Source organism: Ceratosolen solmsi, unplaced genomic scaffold (genome assembly GCF_000503995.2).
Source record: "Ceratosolen solmsi marchali unplaced genomic scaffold, CerSol_1.0 scaffold14, whole genome shotgun sequence".
Classification (NCBI taxonomy): domain Eukaryota; kingdom Metazoa; phylum Arthropoda; class Insecta; order Hymenoptera; family Agaonidae; genus Ceratosolen; species Ceratosolen solmsi.
In genome coordinates, this window is record NW_011948420.1 from 1,958,110 (window position 1) to 1,977,127 (window position 19,018).

General features: G+C 27.4%; 1 protein-coding gene across 1 annotated transcript; it reads left to right on the plus strand.

Annotated features, from left to right (window-relative positions):
* Positions 1-278: 278 nt before the first annotated feature.
* Positions 279-18,555, plus strand: BckdhA (Branched chain keto acid dehydrogenase E1 subunit alpha). Its single transcript, XM_011498240.1, has 8 exons — positions 279-372; positions 444-581; positions 3,949-4,144; positions 7,527-7,688; positions 12,771-12,915; positions 13,628-13,831; positions 17,155-17,418; positions 18,519-18,555. Exons 1-8 carry the CDS (start codon positions 313-315, stop codon positions 18,553-18,555), a joined length of 1,206 nt encoding a protein of 401 aa, XP_011496542.1. The 5' UTR covers positions 279-312.
* The last annotated feature ends 463 nt before the right edge of the window (positions 18,556-19,018 follow it).

The following is a 19,018-nucleotide window of genomic DNA, read 5'->3' on the forward strand; positions in this document are numbered from 1 at the left end:
GTAATTTACTTTTGCATACAAAATAAGCAAAGTAAAATGAAAAGGTAAATTACGTCACTAATTATAATTAAGTGTTCGTTAGATTGTAGATGAAATGTTAACAGTTAAAGCATTTCTTTCATTCCCCTACTACGATAGTATTGCATATTACATCATTGTGTGGTATAAATTATCTATTCTCTACAATTTTAAAATAAACTTATAAGTTAGATAATATAATTTTCAAATTATAATATATAATATAGTACCATTGTTTATTTACACAAGTTATAATTATAAAAAGATACTTTAAGTATTTTAAATTTATTGAAAATGATTTCGAATATTGTTTCGAAGTTCATATTTCGGCGAACGATTGTTCTCTATAGATGTGTATTAATAAATTTTTTTGTAATATTTCAAAAGTTTAAAAAATAAATTTTTGATACAAAATTTGTTTGCAGAAAATCAGAATGGAATCAAACTTTTGTTATACCAATGAATTATCTTTTATCAATAAAATGTATTCGCCTGTAATTCCAACCTATAGAGTTTTGAATAATGAGTACATACAGAAATCACCAACCGTACAAGAAATTGAAGTAAAATAATTTTAATTTAATATACATAATTGTTTACATTTATTTATTATTATAATTTTATAAATATTTATATTGTAAAAATATACTTTTAAGTATTTTCAAATTTATTTACACTTATTTTCATATACACATAAATGAAATAAATAAATTCTTATATTGAAGTAGTTCTGTACAATAATTTGTATATCGTGCAAATAAAAAATAGTATTCATATTAAGCTGTATAAATTTCAATTATATTTATGTATATATCGAATTTCAATAAAATATCAATGTATTGATTTTTGTTGATATATGTATATTTATAATTGTAATTAAATTAAATATATATATGATTTTTTTATCTATATTGTGTATCTTTTTGAATAGTATAATTTGCATATAGTTTATTTCTTTTAATTGATTATATATATTTTAATATTTATATATTAATAAAACACTAATTATTTTAATCTGTTCAAATATGTGTATATATACATACATATGTGTGTGTGGGTATACATATGCATATCTATAAAGAATAAGAGAGAGAGAGAGAATGCTGGCCCTTTTTGTGATACAAGCTCATTTTTACATATATGTAACCCCAATGATTTTTCAGTAAAAGAAAGCATTTTTAAATGTTTCATGTATTATGTAATCTTTCTTTATTTTGATCACTAATTATTTAATTATTATTACTAAGTATTCGTTATATTATTATTAACCTGTCTTTAAATTTTCTTTTAAAATATAAATTAATTATTATACATCTCCAAGTTCAGCTATTTGAATCATTTAAATTATTAATACTTTAATTTTTTATTATAAAAATATATTTAAATTCATCAACGTTGCTAATAATTTTAAATAAACTAATAGTTTTTAAATTAGAAATGGAAGCTAAGAGAAAATGTTAATAATATTTATTTATTGAAATCAGTATTTTTATTTCATGTAACTAAATGTAGAATTTATATAGAATAGAACAATACGTGACAATAGAAGATTATAGAAGACAAATGAAAACAATACAAAACAATAGACAACAATAGAACAATACGTGCTGATTAAAAAACTTTCTAAATAATGAATAATGGTATATAACAATAAATATTATTAAAATCATTTATAGTATAAATTATGAATTCCATTATAATTCGATATATATAAAGTGAAATTTTATAAATAAATATATAATTATAACATTTATTATTATTACATGTTCCACTAATAGATTCATAAGTTTTTGCATACGTATTAGATTATTCCAAAAAATTTTAATTAATATAAAAATACGATTACAAACTACTCATTTAATTCCTTATATTGGAAGTTAACGTTTAAGTTTTTACTCTACATTGATTGCAATTCATAAATTTTGTTATGGAAAAAATTTACAGAAAGAATAAATTACATTTTATTTTATTGTAAACTCAGAATTGTGCCATGGCAGAAGAACTTTTAATTTTTAAATTAATATATCAATGTTCTATGTATGTTTGAAAAGTATTAGTTTAATTAATAACTGTTTCCATATTTATCTTAGCAATTATTTTGAAATGAGTATTATTTGTATTAACTGATAATTTTTCCCAATAGGATACTTTAAATTTGTATTGGTGTCAAAGTCCTACAATTCATTTTTTTTTGCATTAAAATAATAATGACTCTTGTTCACGAATATCATCATATAATATGAGAATTAATTAATTTCTGATATTTACTACGCATTTTTATTATATTTAATGTAATGCAGTAGTTTCTTATCCGTTTCTTATCTATAATTCAGAATGCATAACACTGTCCTCTTAACTTTTATTATTATCTATGGTCAGTATTTTCTAAAGATATTACAATAATTAATCTATAACAGTGTCACAGGTTTAACTTAAATCATTGGACTTTTTGTATTCGATTATATGTTATATAAATATTATATTATAGATATTTATAAAACGAGTATTTTTTATAGCAAAGAATAACTTTTAACATAAAAATTGATGATAACAATGGTATATTTTTTCTATTTATTTATGTATTTAATATTTGCTATTAATTGTGTCTTTTCAATATTGTTTATTTCCTCAAAGAATTTACTTTTTCTTTTCATTAAACTTTATTCTATTACTTCTATTACACTGCTAAAGAAATACAATAGAATCTTTAATCGTCTATCAAATAATATCTTTTTTTTGTATATATTTTATCTATTAATATGCCTGTTTTTATTGAGAATTAGAGAATATATTCTTTTATCATATCTATTATATTAGTTTATTCATATAGCTATTAATTATATGAAAATTTATCACCTGATTAAATCGTATTATTTTATACTATGTTTTTAAAAGATTTTCTCTTGTTTCGATATTCTTTTTTGTATATAGTATTTCAACATAAAAATTAATTATCCTTAATTTGAGTTGTCACTCAATATTACAGCTTTTTGTGATTGCTTATTGGTCGTATTTAATGTTTTCATATTTTTTTGTTTTTTTTTTTATTTGCTCACAAATTTGAACTTGTATACTTTCATTACATATCTACATGTAAAAAATGTATTTTCAGTTTGTTTCCCTATTTGATATATAAGTTTAAATTCTTATAAATATAAAACTCTTGGTTATAGAAAAGTAAATATTAAAATTTATAAAATTATAAAATTATCTGTTCAAATTTAAAGACTTTGATGCACATAAAAATATTAAGAACATATAGGAATATGAGAAAAAATTTACATAAGTGTGAACAGATATCAAGATAAAAATAATAACAATATTTATTCATAAAGAATTATAAATTCTTAAATATTTATTATATCAAAATTCATAAATATTTAATAAGATACATCTTATATATACGTTTATACAACAGTTGGCCTAATTTTAATTAAAGAAAACGACTACATTATATTATATGAATGATATATTAATAATAGAAATATGATACCGGATAATTAATTCAAAATAATAATATAATAATAATACTTAATAGTACGTAAGTATTAAACCAATGTAATTAAATTAAAAAAGATCTGTTTTATTTAATATTTTTAAATTTCTACTAAAAGTAAAAAGACTTAAAAATGAAAGTTGAAATTATCAATAAATTTTGATAAAGTTGGATTAATTTATAGTTATATTCGCATTTTCAGAACCTTTACAGCTTCTAAAAAAACTCATTAAATGAATTGTTTTACATCTAGTTTAATATGAAAACTTTCAGAATTATTTCAATGACATTGATTTAATGAAAGTTTAGAATAAATTGTATGGCAAAATATATAAAATAGATTAACATTAAATACGAATAATACTTATTTACTTAATAATTATTTACATAAATATATATCTAATTTGATTTTTTATTTTTTCAAATTTTTTAAGATGGATACAAATTTGCTTGTTAAAATGTATACAACGATGATATCATTAAATATTATAGATACAATGTTATACGAATGTCAACGTCAAGGTCGAATTTCATTTTATATGACAAATTTTGGCGAGGAAGCAGTTCAAATTGGTTCAGCTGCAGCATTATTATCGGATGATATAGTTTATGCTCAGTATAGAGAAAGTGGTATGTTAATGTACTATTTATATTTTTTATTTAAATTTGTTTATAATTTTTTGTTATAATTAACAAATTATGTATAAGATGTAAATATAATTTGTTACTGATCGATATATAAAAATTATTTTAATCCAATCTTACAGCTCCTTGAATATAACACTTAACGGATTATGATTGTTATGGCGTCACTGTTGGTTTATTAGATTAATTGATGATAAAGTACTTGTATAGCTACAGTGAGTGATAATTGTAGGTTGAATGTTCGAAAAGAAAAACAGTGAGCCCGTCGTGGTGACTGAGTTAATGTTAATAGTACAGTACTCGGCGCGTCATAATGTGTTTTTAATAAATTTTTAATAAAAACACGTCATAATTCATGTTGCTATGCCGAAATTTGTCGTGACGTTAGCAGGATTTAACCTTGGAAGGTTCATCGGCATTGCTATGCGGAAATATGATCGTATATTCAAATTAACGGCATAGGAAATTTATCGAATCGCTGAATCGTGTTTACAAACATAAGCGTTCAGGAGGTTGTACTTTTCCCAATTTTAAATTCTGCTTCAACTGCTTCAATCCCGAACAAACAGAGAACATTTAAAAATTATAAAGCAGAATTAAAATTTTTTTAAATATATAACATTTAATATTTTAATATATTATACGTTTTTAAATGTTTTAAAATTTTCGAAATAATACATGTATAGTCGTAAATTTGGAAAGAGTTCTCTTTCAAGTTAACGAATAATTAGTAAGAAAATTAGGATTATTTTTTATACAGAAATTGTTTAATTTATTACATATGTATTTGTTTGAAAGTGGTGTTATTTCCTGGCTCGAACTGCCAGCGTTTCGATACCTTTAATGATTTGCCATCCGCTCTAGCAGATGCTTGGGTGGGAGTCAAGTGGAAGAGTTATAGAAATTGTGTAGTTTGTGCAAACGTCATTAAAATATAGTTTATTAACAGTTACATTTATAATAAGCATGGTTCTTATGGAAGAGTGTTAAACTTTTTAAACTCTAAACTGTTTCAATGATGAGGTTGCTCCTTGATGGTAACGATGTCGTGACCTCTGCTAGTGTTATAACGACTAGAAGAGATATTCTTACACTCTTGTGTAGGACGTGTGGCCTATAAATATATATATGAACATACCTGGAGAATATGCTTGTTATGGCAGTGTGGTTTTCTGTTAATGCAGTCAGCATCCTTGACTGCTTGTACGTGTGGCACGCTTGGCGATTAAACTTGTGTCCCCTTAAATGGATTAATTGTGTGATATAACTGAGCGACTGGTGTGTGGCTGAAAACACTAGCTGAATAACGTAATGTCGTATAACTGTTTACTGACTGATACACAATCAACCTATAAGCCTGTTGAATACGCGCATGAAAACTGAAGGCTTGATCATTCCGTGGTGGCTCTGCTGGGATGTACCGACCGTACCATAGCGACCCGTGCCATGGCTTCTTCACTTAGAGGGTTCACTGTGGTCCGATTACTGCAAGAGATTCACAGCAAGTGAGCGAGACTCGCCGCGCGCTTGCCTTACATATGCACTGGAATCTTACATGAGGCGCAGAAAAAAACTCTAGAAATTTCGAGAATTCTATGAAAAAAAGGTGTAAGAAGTTTGGAAAATTCCAAGCGATGTTATTGCTTTAAGATCATAAACATTGTAGGCCATTTGAAATCAAAACATAACAAGTACACGGAAATTTTCATCCCAAGTGTTTACAGCAACCTGATGCCGATGATGATGCCTACATACCGATAGCCGACGGTCTTGGAAATTGCTTCAATCTTGAACAGTATTATAAAAATATGTTCAAGAAAATTGTTAATAAACAAAAGTTGCTTTTTTTTAAATAACTAATGAGTTAATATACATTATATTAATATTATTAATTATGAATTTATTATACTTTATATATATATATATATATATATATACATATATATTTATATAATTGAAATACGCTTAAATATTAAATTTATTTATTAAATACTTTAACTTACTGCATTAAAATATTAAGTGCATCTTACATATAAAAAATGTAATGTGTTATTTTTAGACTTAAATAGGCTCTATATTATATATTTCTAAATCATATAACAATGTATTTAGAATTTTTAATAAAAATTGTTTTATTACAATTATGTGTATAAAACAATTCGACAAAAAATATGTTAAAGTAACTGCGTTGATTTATGTAAAAACAATATGTATTTTGTATACATATATTTTTTATGGACCATGTACTTTCGTTTATTTAAAACTATTAAACGTCGAATTTACGATCAATTTTTAAAATGAATCTTTTCATGTGCACTCTATATTAGATAAAACAAGAACAATAACTTCCGAAAATTATATTCATATCTAAAACTCTGATTATATGATAAGTAGTGCGATTAACGCTTGAACTATACCAATATAATTGCTATTCCGTAACAATTTAAAAAGACCAAGATTAATTTTGTAATAATAAAATTGACTACTTTTTGATTTAATGCAATTTCATTTAATTCTTCTTATAGATAAATTTACAGTGTAGCGTAAAAGCAATAAAAAAGTTTATTAAAATAGTTTAATCTAATACTCATTAATATACATATATATGTGTAGCATATGATATATGTAAATGCTGATGTTCTGTATATTAATCCATTCTACTATTATATTTTATTTAGCAATCAAAATGTAAATGTCGAAATTTCAAAGAAATTTTATATTTTCAATTAAAAATCTTTCTCTCCCTATCTCTGTCTAGAAATTTTGGAAGTTAAAAAGCAAAAATATAATTTCAAAAACTACTGTAATAACATTAAATATTATTAATTACCATAAATGCTATCTATACGTTTAATCATTGGGTTATCTAATCAATTAATTGTTTTATTACATTTATTATTTGATATTAGTTATATCGTAGTAAGTAATTACTAATTAAAGTATTAAACACAATTGTAGGTATATAACTTAACTCATTAGTCTTTCATTTAATTGTGATGTTCATAAAAATCCTTGATTATTTCGTGAAAATAACGGAAAATATTAGTATTAATTATCAACGGAAAGAAACTGATTTTTCTATACTATGTTAACAAAACAATTAAGGTAGAAGTTTCAATGTTGCAACGTTTTTACTTTGAATATTGAACTTAATACAAATATACTTATAAGATTAAAGGAATTGTTAAACGTAAATATTTATTTTCTTAAAATATATTAATAGAGCCAAGTATACATCATTAATTTCGAACAATATGCGAAACTCTTTTACGTAATGGTTAACATTTAATATCTTATTTCACTGTAATTTATTTCTTTATTTTACCTTATAAATCTTTTTCATAAATAATAATGTGCATAATTTTAGGTATTTTACTCTGGCGAGGTCTTAATTTTTCAGACCTTATAAATCAATGTTACGGTAATTGTAAAGATAAAAATAAAGGAAGACAAATGCCAGTGCATTATGGATCAAAAGAATATAAATTTGTTACTCTTTCATCGCCTTTAACAACACAGCTGCCACAAGGTAAAAATATTTAACATGTTTTATGTGATACATACAAAATTTTACTTTCTTTTAATATAATAAAAATATAACTGTATATTTATAAAGAATACTAATTAATAACAAATTAGTTATAAATTGAAATTAAATTTTTTCCCCAGCATTTTTCACTAAAATTTATTTTGCAATGAATCCGTTTCTATAATTTTTACAACTGAAATAAGCTTTAAGCACATTTAACATTTTAAAAATAATCACTGCAAGGAACATATACATTTTAACAACAACAACTTTGTTCTAATATATGAAAAAAATTTTTTATAAACTTATAAGATGTGTAATTTGGGCTGTGGAAAGTTCCCCGCAGACCTGGCTTCTCTACGCGGATAGCCCTTTCAAATTGACCCTTCGGCGGAGACAGCTACTTCGACTTAGCTTCTCCACAGAGACAGCACCCTCTGCTTCTTCGTCCCCACCTTTAAGGCCTCTTGTAATGAGTCCCCACTCAAGGAGCTTCTGGTCTTAGATTTCCAATCATGGCGCGCCACTTTTCGGCGGCATGATGAATGTGCACGCCTTATTTCGCACTTCCGAAGAAATTAGGCTTAGACAATGAAAATATCGAAAAGAGTATTTCTGGCGGCAGCGTCTTCATAAGGAAGGTTTGCCCCTCTCCGGGACTGGTGACATTGAAGGCATACGTGCCGGACGTCGTACGAGCAAGGTTTCGGGTTGCAATGAATTTTAGGAAATGTTGTTCATTCGATTGTTTTCAAATGTTTTAACTCTCAAAATATTCTCGCATAAACAGACTCGCCGCGTATTGTTGATAAATAACAAGGTTCGTTTATTGTATTAAAAACAATGACTACGTCTGTAGCGTGAAGAATAATAGAAGTGGCTACTTACAAGTATTTTTCAGATGAATAAAATTCGAAAGATTTTTCTCAATCTTGAACACATAGTTAAAATAATCTAAAGTGCACGATCACTGAGAGAAACGCTCTCAAATTAGCGACGCCAAAGACAGAGTTAATTGGAACACGCCGAAGACAGAGGCGCTCTCTAAGTGATTAGAGCTGATTTATTATTGGAAATTCTACATAAAAACATGCTGTCTGAGTGGGGACGCCAAGGAAGAAAGAGACTCATACTTAATGGTGACATAATAGTGATTAAGCTTTAAGTAAGACCTAAAGGTATTGATACTGTCTGGAATCAGACTGAAAACCTCCTTTAGATGTTGAGTGGAGGTGTTACTGGCAAGTGGAAGGGACAGTGCAATTATTCAAGACTACTTGTTGTTCCTTTTATTAAATATAATAATATAATAAATAATTAATAATTATGAAGTATATAAATAATGGCATGATAGATTAAATATATAAAGTTTCCTTTATATTGTTACGTGTTGATGAATGTATTTCCTTTTTGTTGTATAATGAATAAATGCTATCTTAGCATACATTAAATTGTTGATGTTTGTGTTATACGTTGGTACCGCGCCTATGTGTACGTTGGTCTTATCTGTGATATGTTTCAATAGTAGTATGCTTGATGCCGCGCCTATAATACGTCGGTCTTATCTATGAGTTGCTTCAATATGAATTTTATGTTTGCACTGTTATTTTATCTTAGCACTAATACGTTATTAATTTAATTTTAGTTTAATGAATTTTAGAATATAATGTCACTATTTCTTTCTTAGATTATTACGTATGTATACCGTTAAACTGTGGTTAATGTAGATGGTTTGATAATGTATAGTGTGTTTGTTATAATGATTGTGTAATTGTTACTAGACTGAGGCAAACTGAACTATTGCGCGTGAAGCGCAGCCCTTAAATATTATTGCACTATTCCTTAAACGCCGGTGTTTGTTGCCATGACGATATTGGTTGTGACGTCAACAGAGCAAAGCCTGGAACATTCTTTACTGATATTTTATTTAAATAACTGAATTGCACGTTCATACCTCTCCCACTTTCGACTTTCAACTTTTTAATCCGTAGCAATCTCCTTTAAATAAAAAATGCTAGACTAGCTAAGACATACTCGCGAATATGGACCGTGCATAATCATTGCTGATCCTTGCAAAATCAGCTACAACTTATCACCATGAATAAGGAGTTGACATTCATGATTGTGAACTACTCATCACTGGATAAGGTCAAGGCTACTGAATCACTGTGAGTAAACAAAGTCTATGCATAATCATTGCTAATCCTTACAAGATTAAAGGGACGCTATTATTAATACCACAAAACACTCACTATTGAGGTGTGTGCCTAATCAATTGCTGATCCTTGCAAGATCAACAACAACATTACCATCATCAAGGAACATATTGTGTAGATAAATCATTTACAACAGGATGTGTTCCAAGCAACTGTATCGAGGTTATTGAATGGTATGTAACCTTCCATCGCATAAATTCAACACAGCAATAGTGTAATTGTAAATAAACCATAATAAACCATAATTATCGAAGAAGCGCATACTGTATTTCTACAGTCGTTCCACTTTCAACTCCTTTCAAAGCATCCGCTAGGGCGGGCGGTAAATTAAAGCTATCGAAAAATTGGCAGTTTGAGCCAAGTAGTCAAACAGTTTTTAACATTTGGTCATTCGAGCCAGATTATAGTGGAAGGTAGTACATCTCACCAGTACCCTGCACACGTTCAACTTCTAAAAATGAACAGTTACATTTTCCTCACTGCATACTATGTAACACGTGGCACTACACTAAGGAGCATCCGGTGATTTACGACTTCCTACCACTCTGCAGTGAAAGCCGACAATGACATGGCAACCAAGGAAACCGTGGAAGGAAGGTACAATATGATCCCTAAAAAATCAACAACACTTACCCGTTGAACTTGGGATGAAGGTAAAAACTCAATAGTCTCGCATCTCATTAATAAAGAACCTAGCTGAAGAATATAAGTCATCACAGTGCGGCATCTCCCCGGATGAAATTTCAGTTGCAATTTCACATTTCGAAGAGCTGCACAAGGCCTTCGTTAAGGAACATACGTACTTTGAGATGATCTGCTCATATTAATCATGACTACTTTGTGAAGAATGCCTATGAAGAGGAATTCGCACAATACCCGACGACGTGAAAAACTATCAAGAATATTCGCCAGGCCTCCGAAAACAAGAGAAAAGCCTCGTCTACCAAGACACAGGCACAAGGGACTCCACTTTCAAAAAAGCTATTCCCAAGTTTTCAGGAACAGGACTGGTATGAGTTTCGCGATATCTTCAAAGCATTGATCATGGACGAGGAAATTAGCGAGGTTGAAAAACTGCATTAGCTTTGCATAGCAGTGGAATGTCCAGCAGTAATTCTTTTGTTAATCTCTGAACTCTCACTGACAAACCGATCCCTTATACCAGCTTGGGAGTGACTAACAGATCGACACAATAATAATCGGTTATTGGTCAGCTAGACGCAGCTACGTTTGAGAAACGCGACAACAGCTCCAATGAAGCAGTAAAACAATTACTTGCTTCTAAAAGCACCGAAAAAATCAAATCTTAAAAACTCGATCGTACTTCGATGGAACTATGGGAGTCATTACTTGGCTCTACCACTTTATATCCGCGTTTTGATCAATTTAAGACCATTTTATCATCTAGATAAGAATCCATAAGGATGACTGGGATCTTCATAGAATCTTGTGAATAGACGAACAACAGGTAGAATTGCCATACCATTTGATAACAGTCATCTACGAAACAAAGGCTGCCCCATTTCAAGCAGTCAGAACATTGCTTCAACTAGTAGAGGACGAGGGAAGCAGGTTCCCTCTTTCCGTACCTTCCATCATTCATGGGAGATATGTCGACAACATTTTTGCAGACACACAGAATAACTAATTGAAGTCGCACTCCAATTACAAATTCTCTGAATGGCGGGCGGTTTCCCGTTGACAAAATGTTATGCAATACATCAAGATGTTATCACTGCAATCAACGCGGATCGAAATGCCACCCCAATCAAGTGCGACGATTGTCCCACAAAAAAACTTGGTTTAATATCGTCACTGCAGCAAAGCAGATTCACATTCACGACAGGGAAAGGTTCAGTGGAAATTAATAACCTTACGAAACGCATTATGAAGTAGCTCAGATATTTGATCTATTGGGCTTTGTTTCATCCGTCGTAATAAAGCCCAAGATATTCATGCAGGAGCTGTAGTTACATAAGTTCAAGTAGGACGAGAAGTTGCCATCGCAGATCTGATCACAATTTGTAATCACCAGAATGGATCTCGCCAACTTAATCGATATACCACGATGGCTCAATATAGAAACGACCTCATTCCCAATTAGCCATGTGAACAGTCATATACATCGTCGTCCACTACGCACAAAACATTATGACTCCATTGGTATGCTCAAAAACTAAGGTGGCATAGCTTAAACAAAGGACTAGATCAAGATTGAAGCTATCTGCAGTACTACTCCTTTTGAATCTAATACATTAACTAATGCATTACTAATGATTACGATAAAATAAACATAATCTTGTTATATATATATATATTATATATATATATATATATATATATATATTATATTGTAGATGGTCAACATTTAATTTATAATATTATACATACTTAAAACTAAATATAACTATTCAATAATAAGCATAATATCAGTTGATATATTATAATAAAGTATATATGATATAACTACAAGTATACGAAGAAAAAAAAACATGTTGCGAAAGACATATTTCCTAAACTAAGATTCTAGATATAACTCATCTTGTTACAACATAAATCTACTTTAAGTTTAGTATTAAATATTTCAACTCTTTTTAATCTAATATCTTACTATATTTACATACGTATGATTTTTTATGTACAGAAAACTAATCATGTGAATATTAACTATTTGATGTCCATAACCATATACACACACATAAAAGCAATAATGATAAAATATTAAATATTTCTTATTTTCTGTACATATAATATTTTGTACGTCTGTATATGCATGCATTTGCGCGAATCTGAATAAGAAAAGCTAAATTAAATAATTATTTAAATAAGAATATCAATTATAGCTAGAATAATTGATAACTTTCAGCTGTTGGTGCTGCTTATGGATTAAAACAAATGCAGAAAAACTTATGTATAGTGTGTTATTTCGGAGAAGGTGCAGCAAGTGAAGGAGATGCTCATGCAGCATTAAATTTTGCAGCTACATTAATATGTCCAGTAATATTTATTTGGTAAACAAAGCAAATAATATTTAAATAACAGAAATTAATAATTAATAAAAATACAGTAATGAAAATGTTATTGAAATATAATCGAATACACTAATAAATATATAGAATTATGTAATTATTTAAAATTTTTTAATAATGTACACTGAATAAAATAATTAACATTTCAAAAATTAGGAAGTTCAAACCGTGACCTTTTCTTTTTATTTATAAAGTAATAATTATTAACGACCATATTAATAAATTGAGTATAATCATTATTAGCATCTTTAATAAGTATCAAATTTTTTAAAATCAAGTGATATTTCAAAATCATAATCTATATTTTGTATAAATTATTAAAAATTAATGTTTTATATGACAATAAATAAACAAAATAGAACTTTTCTTACTTTAATATACACTGTATTAAAGTTTTGATTAATCCAAAAAAAGTATTGAAAATATTAATCACATGTAAATAATCTCATTAATGTCTTTATTGCATTAAGTTCTTTCAAACTGAAAAGTAGTAAAACTACTTAGAATAGATACAAAATCAACCTTAAAATTCATAATATAAAACATTTAAATATGTACAAACACATTTTTAGAAAAAATTAATCAATTTACATAATAATTTCCTTTTATAAAATAAAAAAATATATAAAAAAAAAATTATCTTTATTTTAAAAAATATATAATCGCATGTAAATTTATTTTATATTTTTTCAAGTCGTAATAATCAATATGCCATTTCAACTCCAATTCAACAACAGTATGGTGGTGATGGAATAGCAGCAAGAGGCCCAGCTTATGGAATTAATACGATTCGAGTAGATGGCAATGATATCATTGCTATGTATAATGCTACTAAATTTGCGCGAGAGTATACGATTCAAGAAAAAAAACCTGTACTGATAGAAGCAATGACATATCGGTATGATTTTTAATTTTATTGTTATTGTTTGGAATCAGACTAAAAACCTCCCTTTGATGGTGGGTGGAAGTGTTGCTGGCAAGTGGAAGGGGCAATGCAATTATTCAAGACAACATGCAGTGTTTCTTGTCTTTCCTTTATTAAATACAATAATATAATAAATAGGTAATGATCATAAAGTATATGAATGAATAGGTGAGTGATTAATTTGTGGAAGTTTCTTCAATTGGTTTACGTGCTGAGGAGTGTGTGTACTCTCAGTGATGTGAGGAGTGACTCCTCTGCCGAAAAGTGCCGTTATAGTGGTATGCGTGAGAGCCGCCGCTGTCGTACCGAAGCTTTCTAAAGGAGGCCGGTTTGTTGCTGCCTTAGTCGTCGGTGTGATCCGTTAATATATGTAGTATGATTTCGATTATTTCACTCTCGATTATGTTAGTATTAGGGCTTTATTAGTTTAAGTGTGGCATCACTATTGGATTGTTAGTTTGCTTACTGTTTCATTATTACGTACGTGCATCGCTACAGTGAGTGATGACTGTAGAGAGAAGTTTGAAGATTGAATAGTAAGCCCGTCATGATAACTGCGTAATTGTTACTAGACTGGACTGAGCGCTGCGCTTGAAGCGCAATCCTTAAATATTCTCGTGGTAGTTTGCAACGCCGATAGCGATCCGGTGTATGTTGCTATGTTTATATTTGTCGTGACGTCAATAGGGCATAGCCTTGGAAGGTTTATTGGCATTAGTTTTCAGAATTACAACCGTATATTCGAGTTTTCAGCGTAGAAACATTTCTCGAAATCGATGGCTTGTGTTTATAAACAAACTGTCCGGGAGCTCATGCCTCTCCCACTTTTGTATTCCGCTTTCAACTGTTTCAATCCGTAACAATTATATTATTTATAATTTAGAATACTGGTAAAATTTATGAAAGTTTTGAAAGTTATTTAAAAAATGTACACAAATAAAAGATTAATTTTTATTTTAAATATTTTAAATAGAAAATAGTTTGACAAATTAGTAGCTCTTCACAATGCTCTAATTGTGTATTAATTTTTATTGTCAAACAATCCTATCTTATTTGGATGATTGTATAAAATTTTTAATAATTCGTCGATTGATAGTATAATTTCATCAAAAATACAAAAATGTATTATAAATATACATATTAAATATTTCACTTAATTTTATGAGTTAAAAAAGTAACAGGAATAAAACAATTTTAAATTAATTATAATACAGAATGCAAAAATGTTAAATATTAACTAAATATAAATATCTGTGGTTCTATCTCATACCTTGAAATTAATACTAAATTATTATAATAATTAATCTTCTAAGAAATATTCTAAGCTCTAAAATAATGAAAAATATAATTTAGATTTTGTTTGAACTACAATCGTTATCTAAATAATCCATACATTATTTTATCAGTAAACGAAAATTTTAAAATATGTAATAACAAATACATAAAATATATAAAGATGATATGCTAAGTTACTAATAAAAAACTATATTTGAATAATAATAAAGAAATCATTGACAGAATGCCATTCTTGAAAAATAAAAAAACCAGTCTAGTTAATGTATTCTAAGTTATCGGTATAAAATTCAACTGTAGTGTAATTAATATCTTAATCAAAATAAATAAAAAATAAAAAGCTAATATAGAAATATAGGGTGCATATAGGACTTTATAAAGTAGATTCCAAGCAAAAGCAAAATAGAATATTTCAATAAGTGAATTGGACATAATAAGTACTAAAAGTACAAAATCTCCAGGATCATACAAAGTTCAAATTTTATATGGTTGTAGTTTATAAATTTAGGAATTTGAACAGATTGCTTGTTTGATACCTTTTTTTAACGAAACAATTAAATTTGAAATATAAACAATGTTTTTCTGGTATAATATAATAATTTTTCATTTTGTGGTAAAATGTCCATGAAAAATTCAGTATAAGAATTCAAAAAAATATATAAATCATTTTCTTAGATTATATAATTATTAATATTATATAATCCCGATGATAATTCAACTTTGTCATATTTTGAAGTATGAAGTACTTACGCAAGGTATTGCGATAACAAATTACATCACAAGATTCGTTGGTATGTAATAGCAATATGTGTTGTTCTCTCGATAATAGCGCATTTTATACATCAAGATTAAATTATTTTCTAAACCCAGAAATTTTCATTGTTATTTACTATATACAAATTATTTTTGATAAAACTAGCATTTCAGGAACTAAACAAACAATCTGTAATAGTACAATAAATTAAAATGGTTATAAATATTATAAAATATTGCTTAGTTGTAGTAAGTCTTTTGTTATTTATTATTAAACCTTTCGATTCCAATATTTACATGAATATTTACTTCTATAGACACTACCTGTGTTTGTACTGCTTAATTTGTTCATACAAATGATAGCATAGCAAGTTTACCTAAATTTGCATTTTTTCCTTCATATTTCTCTAAATTAATTAAACTATAGTTTTGATGTAATAATTGAGATGAAATAGTTATGAAAACATTATGATCAGTATGTATTCTCGTAGACTTATTAATTATTTTTATATTATTATTTTAATTAATTTCATTTGTTTGCGACAAATTAAAAATTGAAATATGATGTAACTTCATAAGTTATCCAATCTAGTTTTCATATTTTCCGAGTAGATGTGTATCCTGTAGAAGGGAATGAATATTTAATCCATGTTATTTTCACTATGTAGATTTCTGTTTTTTGTTTCTGATCAGACTTTCCATGTAGTGAATTTTTGTTTTATTTTAAAAACAATTACATACAATATTAATTACTTATATTTCTAATAAAATAATAATAGTAGCACATATGATAGTGAAGTGTTCCAATAACTCAATAATTTAGTGTATAATTCTATTATGTATTTATTATGCACCGAATAACCAAAATATTTTTTAAAGCAAATTAATTATTAGGAAGTTGAATTAAATTACAAAAAATCCAAACTTCGTTTATTATTATGATTATTATTTTTTTAATGCATTTTAGTAAAACCACCATATTGCGGAAAATAGTTGTTTCTTCTTATTATTAAGAAAATTAATGCATTTATCAAATATATTTTTAATCAAAATCTCATCCTTGTTTATTTCTTAAGAAATCTTAATAATTAGGGAATCTATTAATAATATTATACTGCAATAAGAAAATACGTTAAGTACTATAATAACCAATACTTAAAAGTTTATTGTATACATCTTTATTAAATATACAACTATATTATATTGTTAGTAAAACATTCTAATAAATTTTCATTAAAAATTATATTTAGTATTGGACATCATAGTACATCTGATAATAGTACAATGTACAGATCTAATCAAGAAATTAATTCACATAAAAATAAAATACCAATTGTACTATTTAAAAAATATTTAGAACAGTTTAATCTATGGGATATGAACAAAGAAGAAAATTTTATTAATTTCAATAAAAAAACCGTTTTAGAGGCAATTACTATAGCAGAAAAACATAAAATACCATCGTGGGAAGATCTATTCACAGATGTATATTATAAAATGCCTAATCATATTAGGTAAGTTATTTTACATTCGGAAATATAATTTAAATTTGAGGGATTTAAAAATCATAATTAATAAAGTAAATGTATGTTTCAATAATAAATGTTTTATTATAACTTAAAATCTTCCAAACGTGGAATAATTAAAAGATAATTATGTTGAAAAATTAGTTGAATGACTAAAACTACATTAATTTATAGTAATTACTTTATTAATTATATTAAATATATAGTTAAAAAATGTGATTTGAGTGAAAAAGTGAGATAAGTATAATTGATTACAATGAATATTTATTTTATTCAAATTAAATATAAGCTTATAATTATTTATTTTTATTTATTATACTTATATATATATTTTATATAATTATATTGTATTATATATTATATATTATTATATATTATATTTATTATACCAAATTAAATATAATACATAAACGTTTTAATCTATTCTTAAAACTCTTACAACTTTTTTTTTCTTGTTACTAATATATACAGTCAATCTAAAAATATAGTTATTTGCTGTCAGTGTTTCATTGTATTATTGAGTTCAATAATTCTTTACATACGTATGTACCTATAAGATAAGGAAAAAATTATGCATTTTGCTAACACAAACTTCAAATTTATGATTTAAAAGAATAAACTAGAAACGAACATTCGAGCCGAGTTACCTTATAATGTAGGGCAATTATATATTGTTAATAGAGTATTGTTTAAATGTTAGTGAATTGTTCTGAAAAAGATACAAAGAGCCAGAGAGAGAGAGAGAGAGAGAGAGAGAGTGAGAGAGAGAGAGGAATATAGAAAATAGTAGCTTAAAGGCTAAAGGAACTAAAGTGAGAACCACTAAGAGTAATACTAACAAAAAAGAATATGTTTAATATTTTTATTATAAAGGATGTACCAATTAACTGAATATATGTAAAAAAGTGAGATAAGTATAATTGATTACAATGAATATTTATTTTAACATAATAAATGCTACATTAATAAATTGATTTTGGATAAGTTAATAAACTTATCCAAAAAATTCTTCATTTATAATTCTCGGACAAACAATTATAATTCAGGATATCTTAGCATTTGCTATAGGCCTGTGTTTTGAATTCCAGTCATCCAGTGGTCGAAGAGACAGGATGGTTGGTTTAGACTATGACCACCAGTTGCCTGGTGGGGCAAGGAAGTGCGGACAAGTGGAAGGAATATCGCATTTATTCAATAATTACATACATTTGCTTTTCGTGCTATTTATTGCCATTTATTTTACAAACTACACAATAATAATGATTCTAAGATAGTGTTGAGAATCGGTGAGATCTTGCAGTTCAGTGGCAGATGCCACATGGCATTAACATGCACTACAAATAGAGGTAGGGGGTCGTAAATCTCCGGAACCTCTTGACATAGTATGATTGGTGGTAAATTATTATGCTGAAAAGTAAGAGGTTGTAAATCTCTGGCACTTCGTGTAATGCCACGTGGCGGTAACGTATTGAATTCTCCTCATTGGAGAGACTGTGTTGGCTGCACTTGGTGTCTTATAACCCATTAGAAGATCATTATTGGCCTTTCCTGGTTGCACGCTGTGTCTTATTGTCTGTGTGCTAATTGC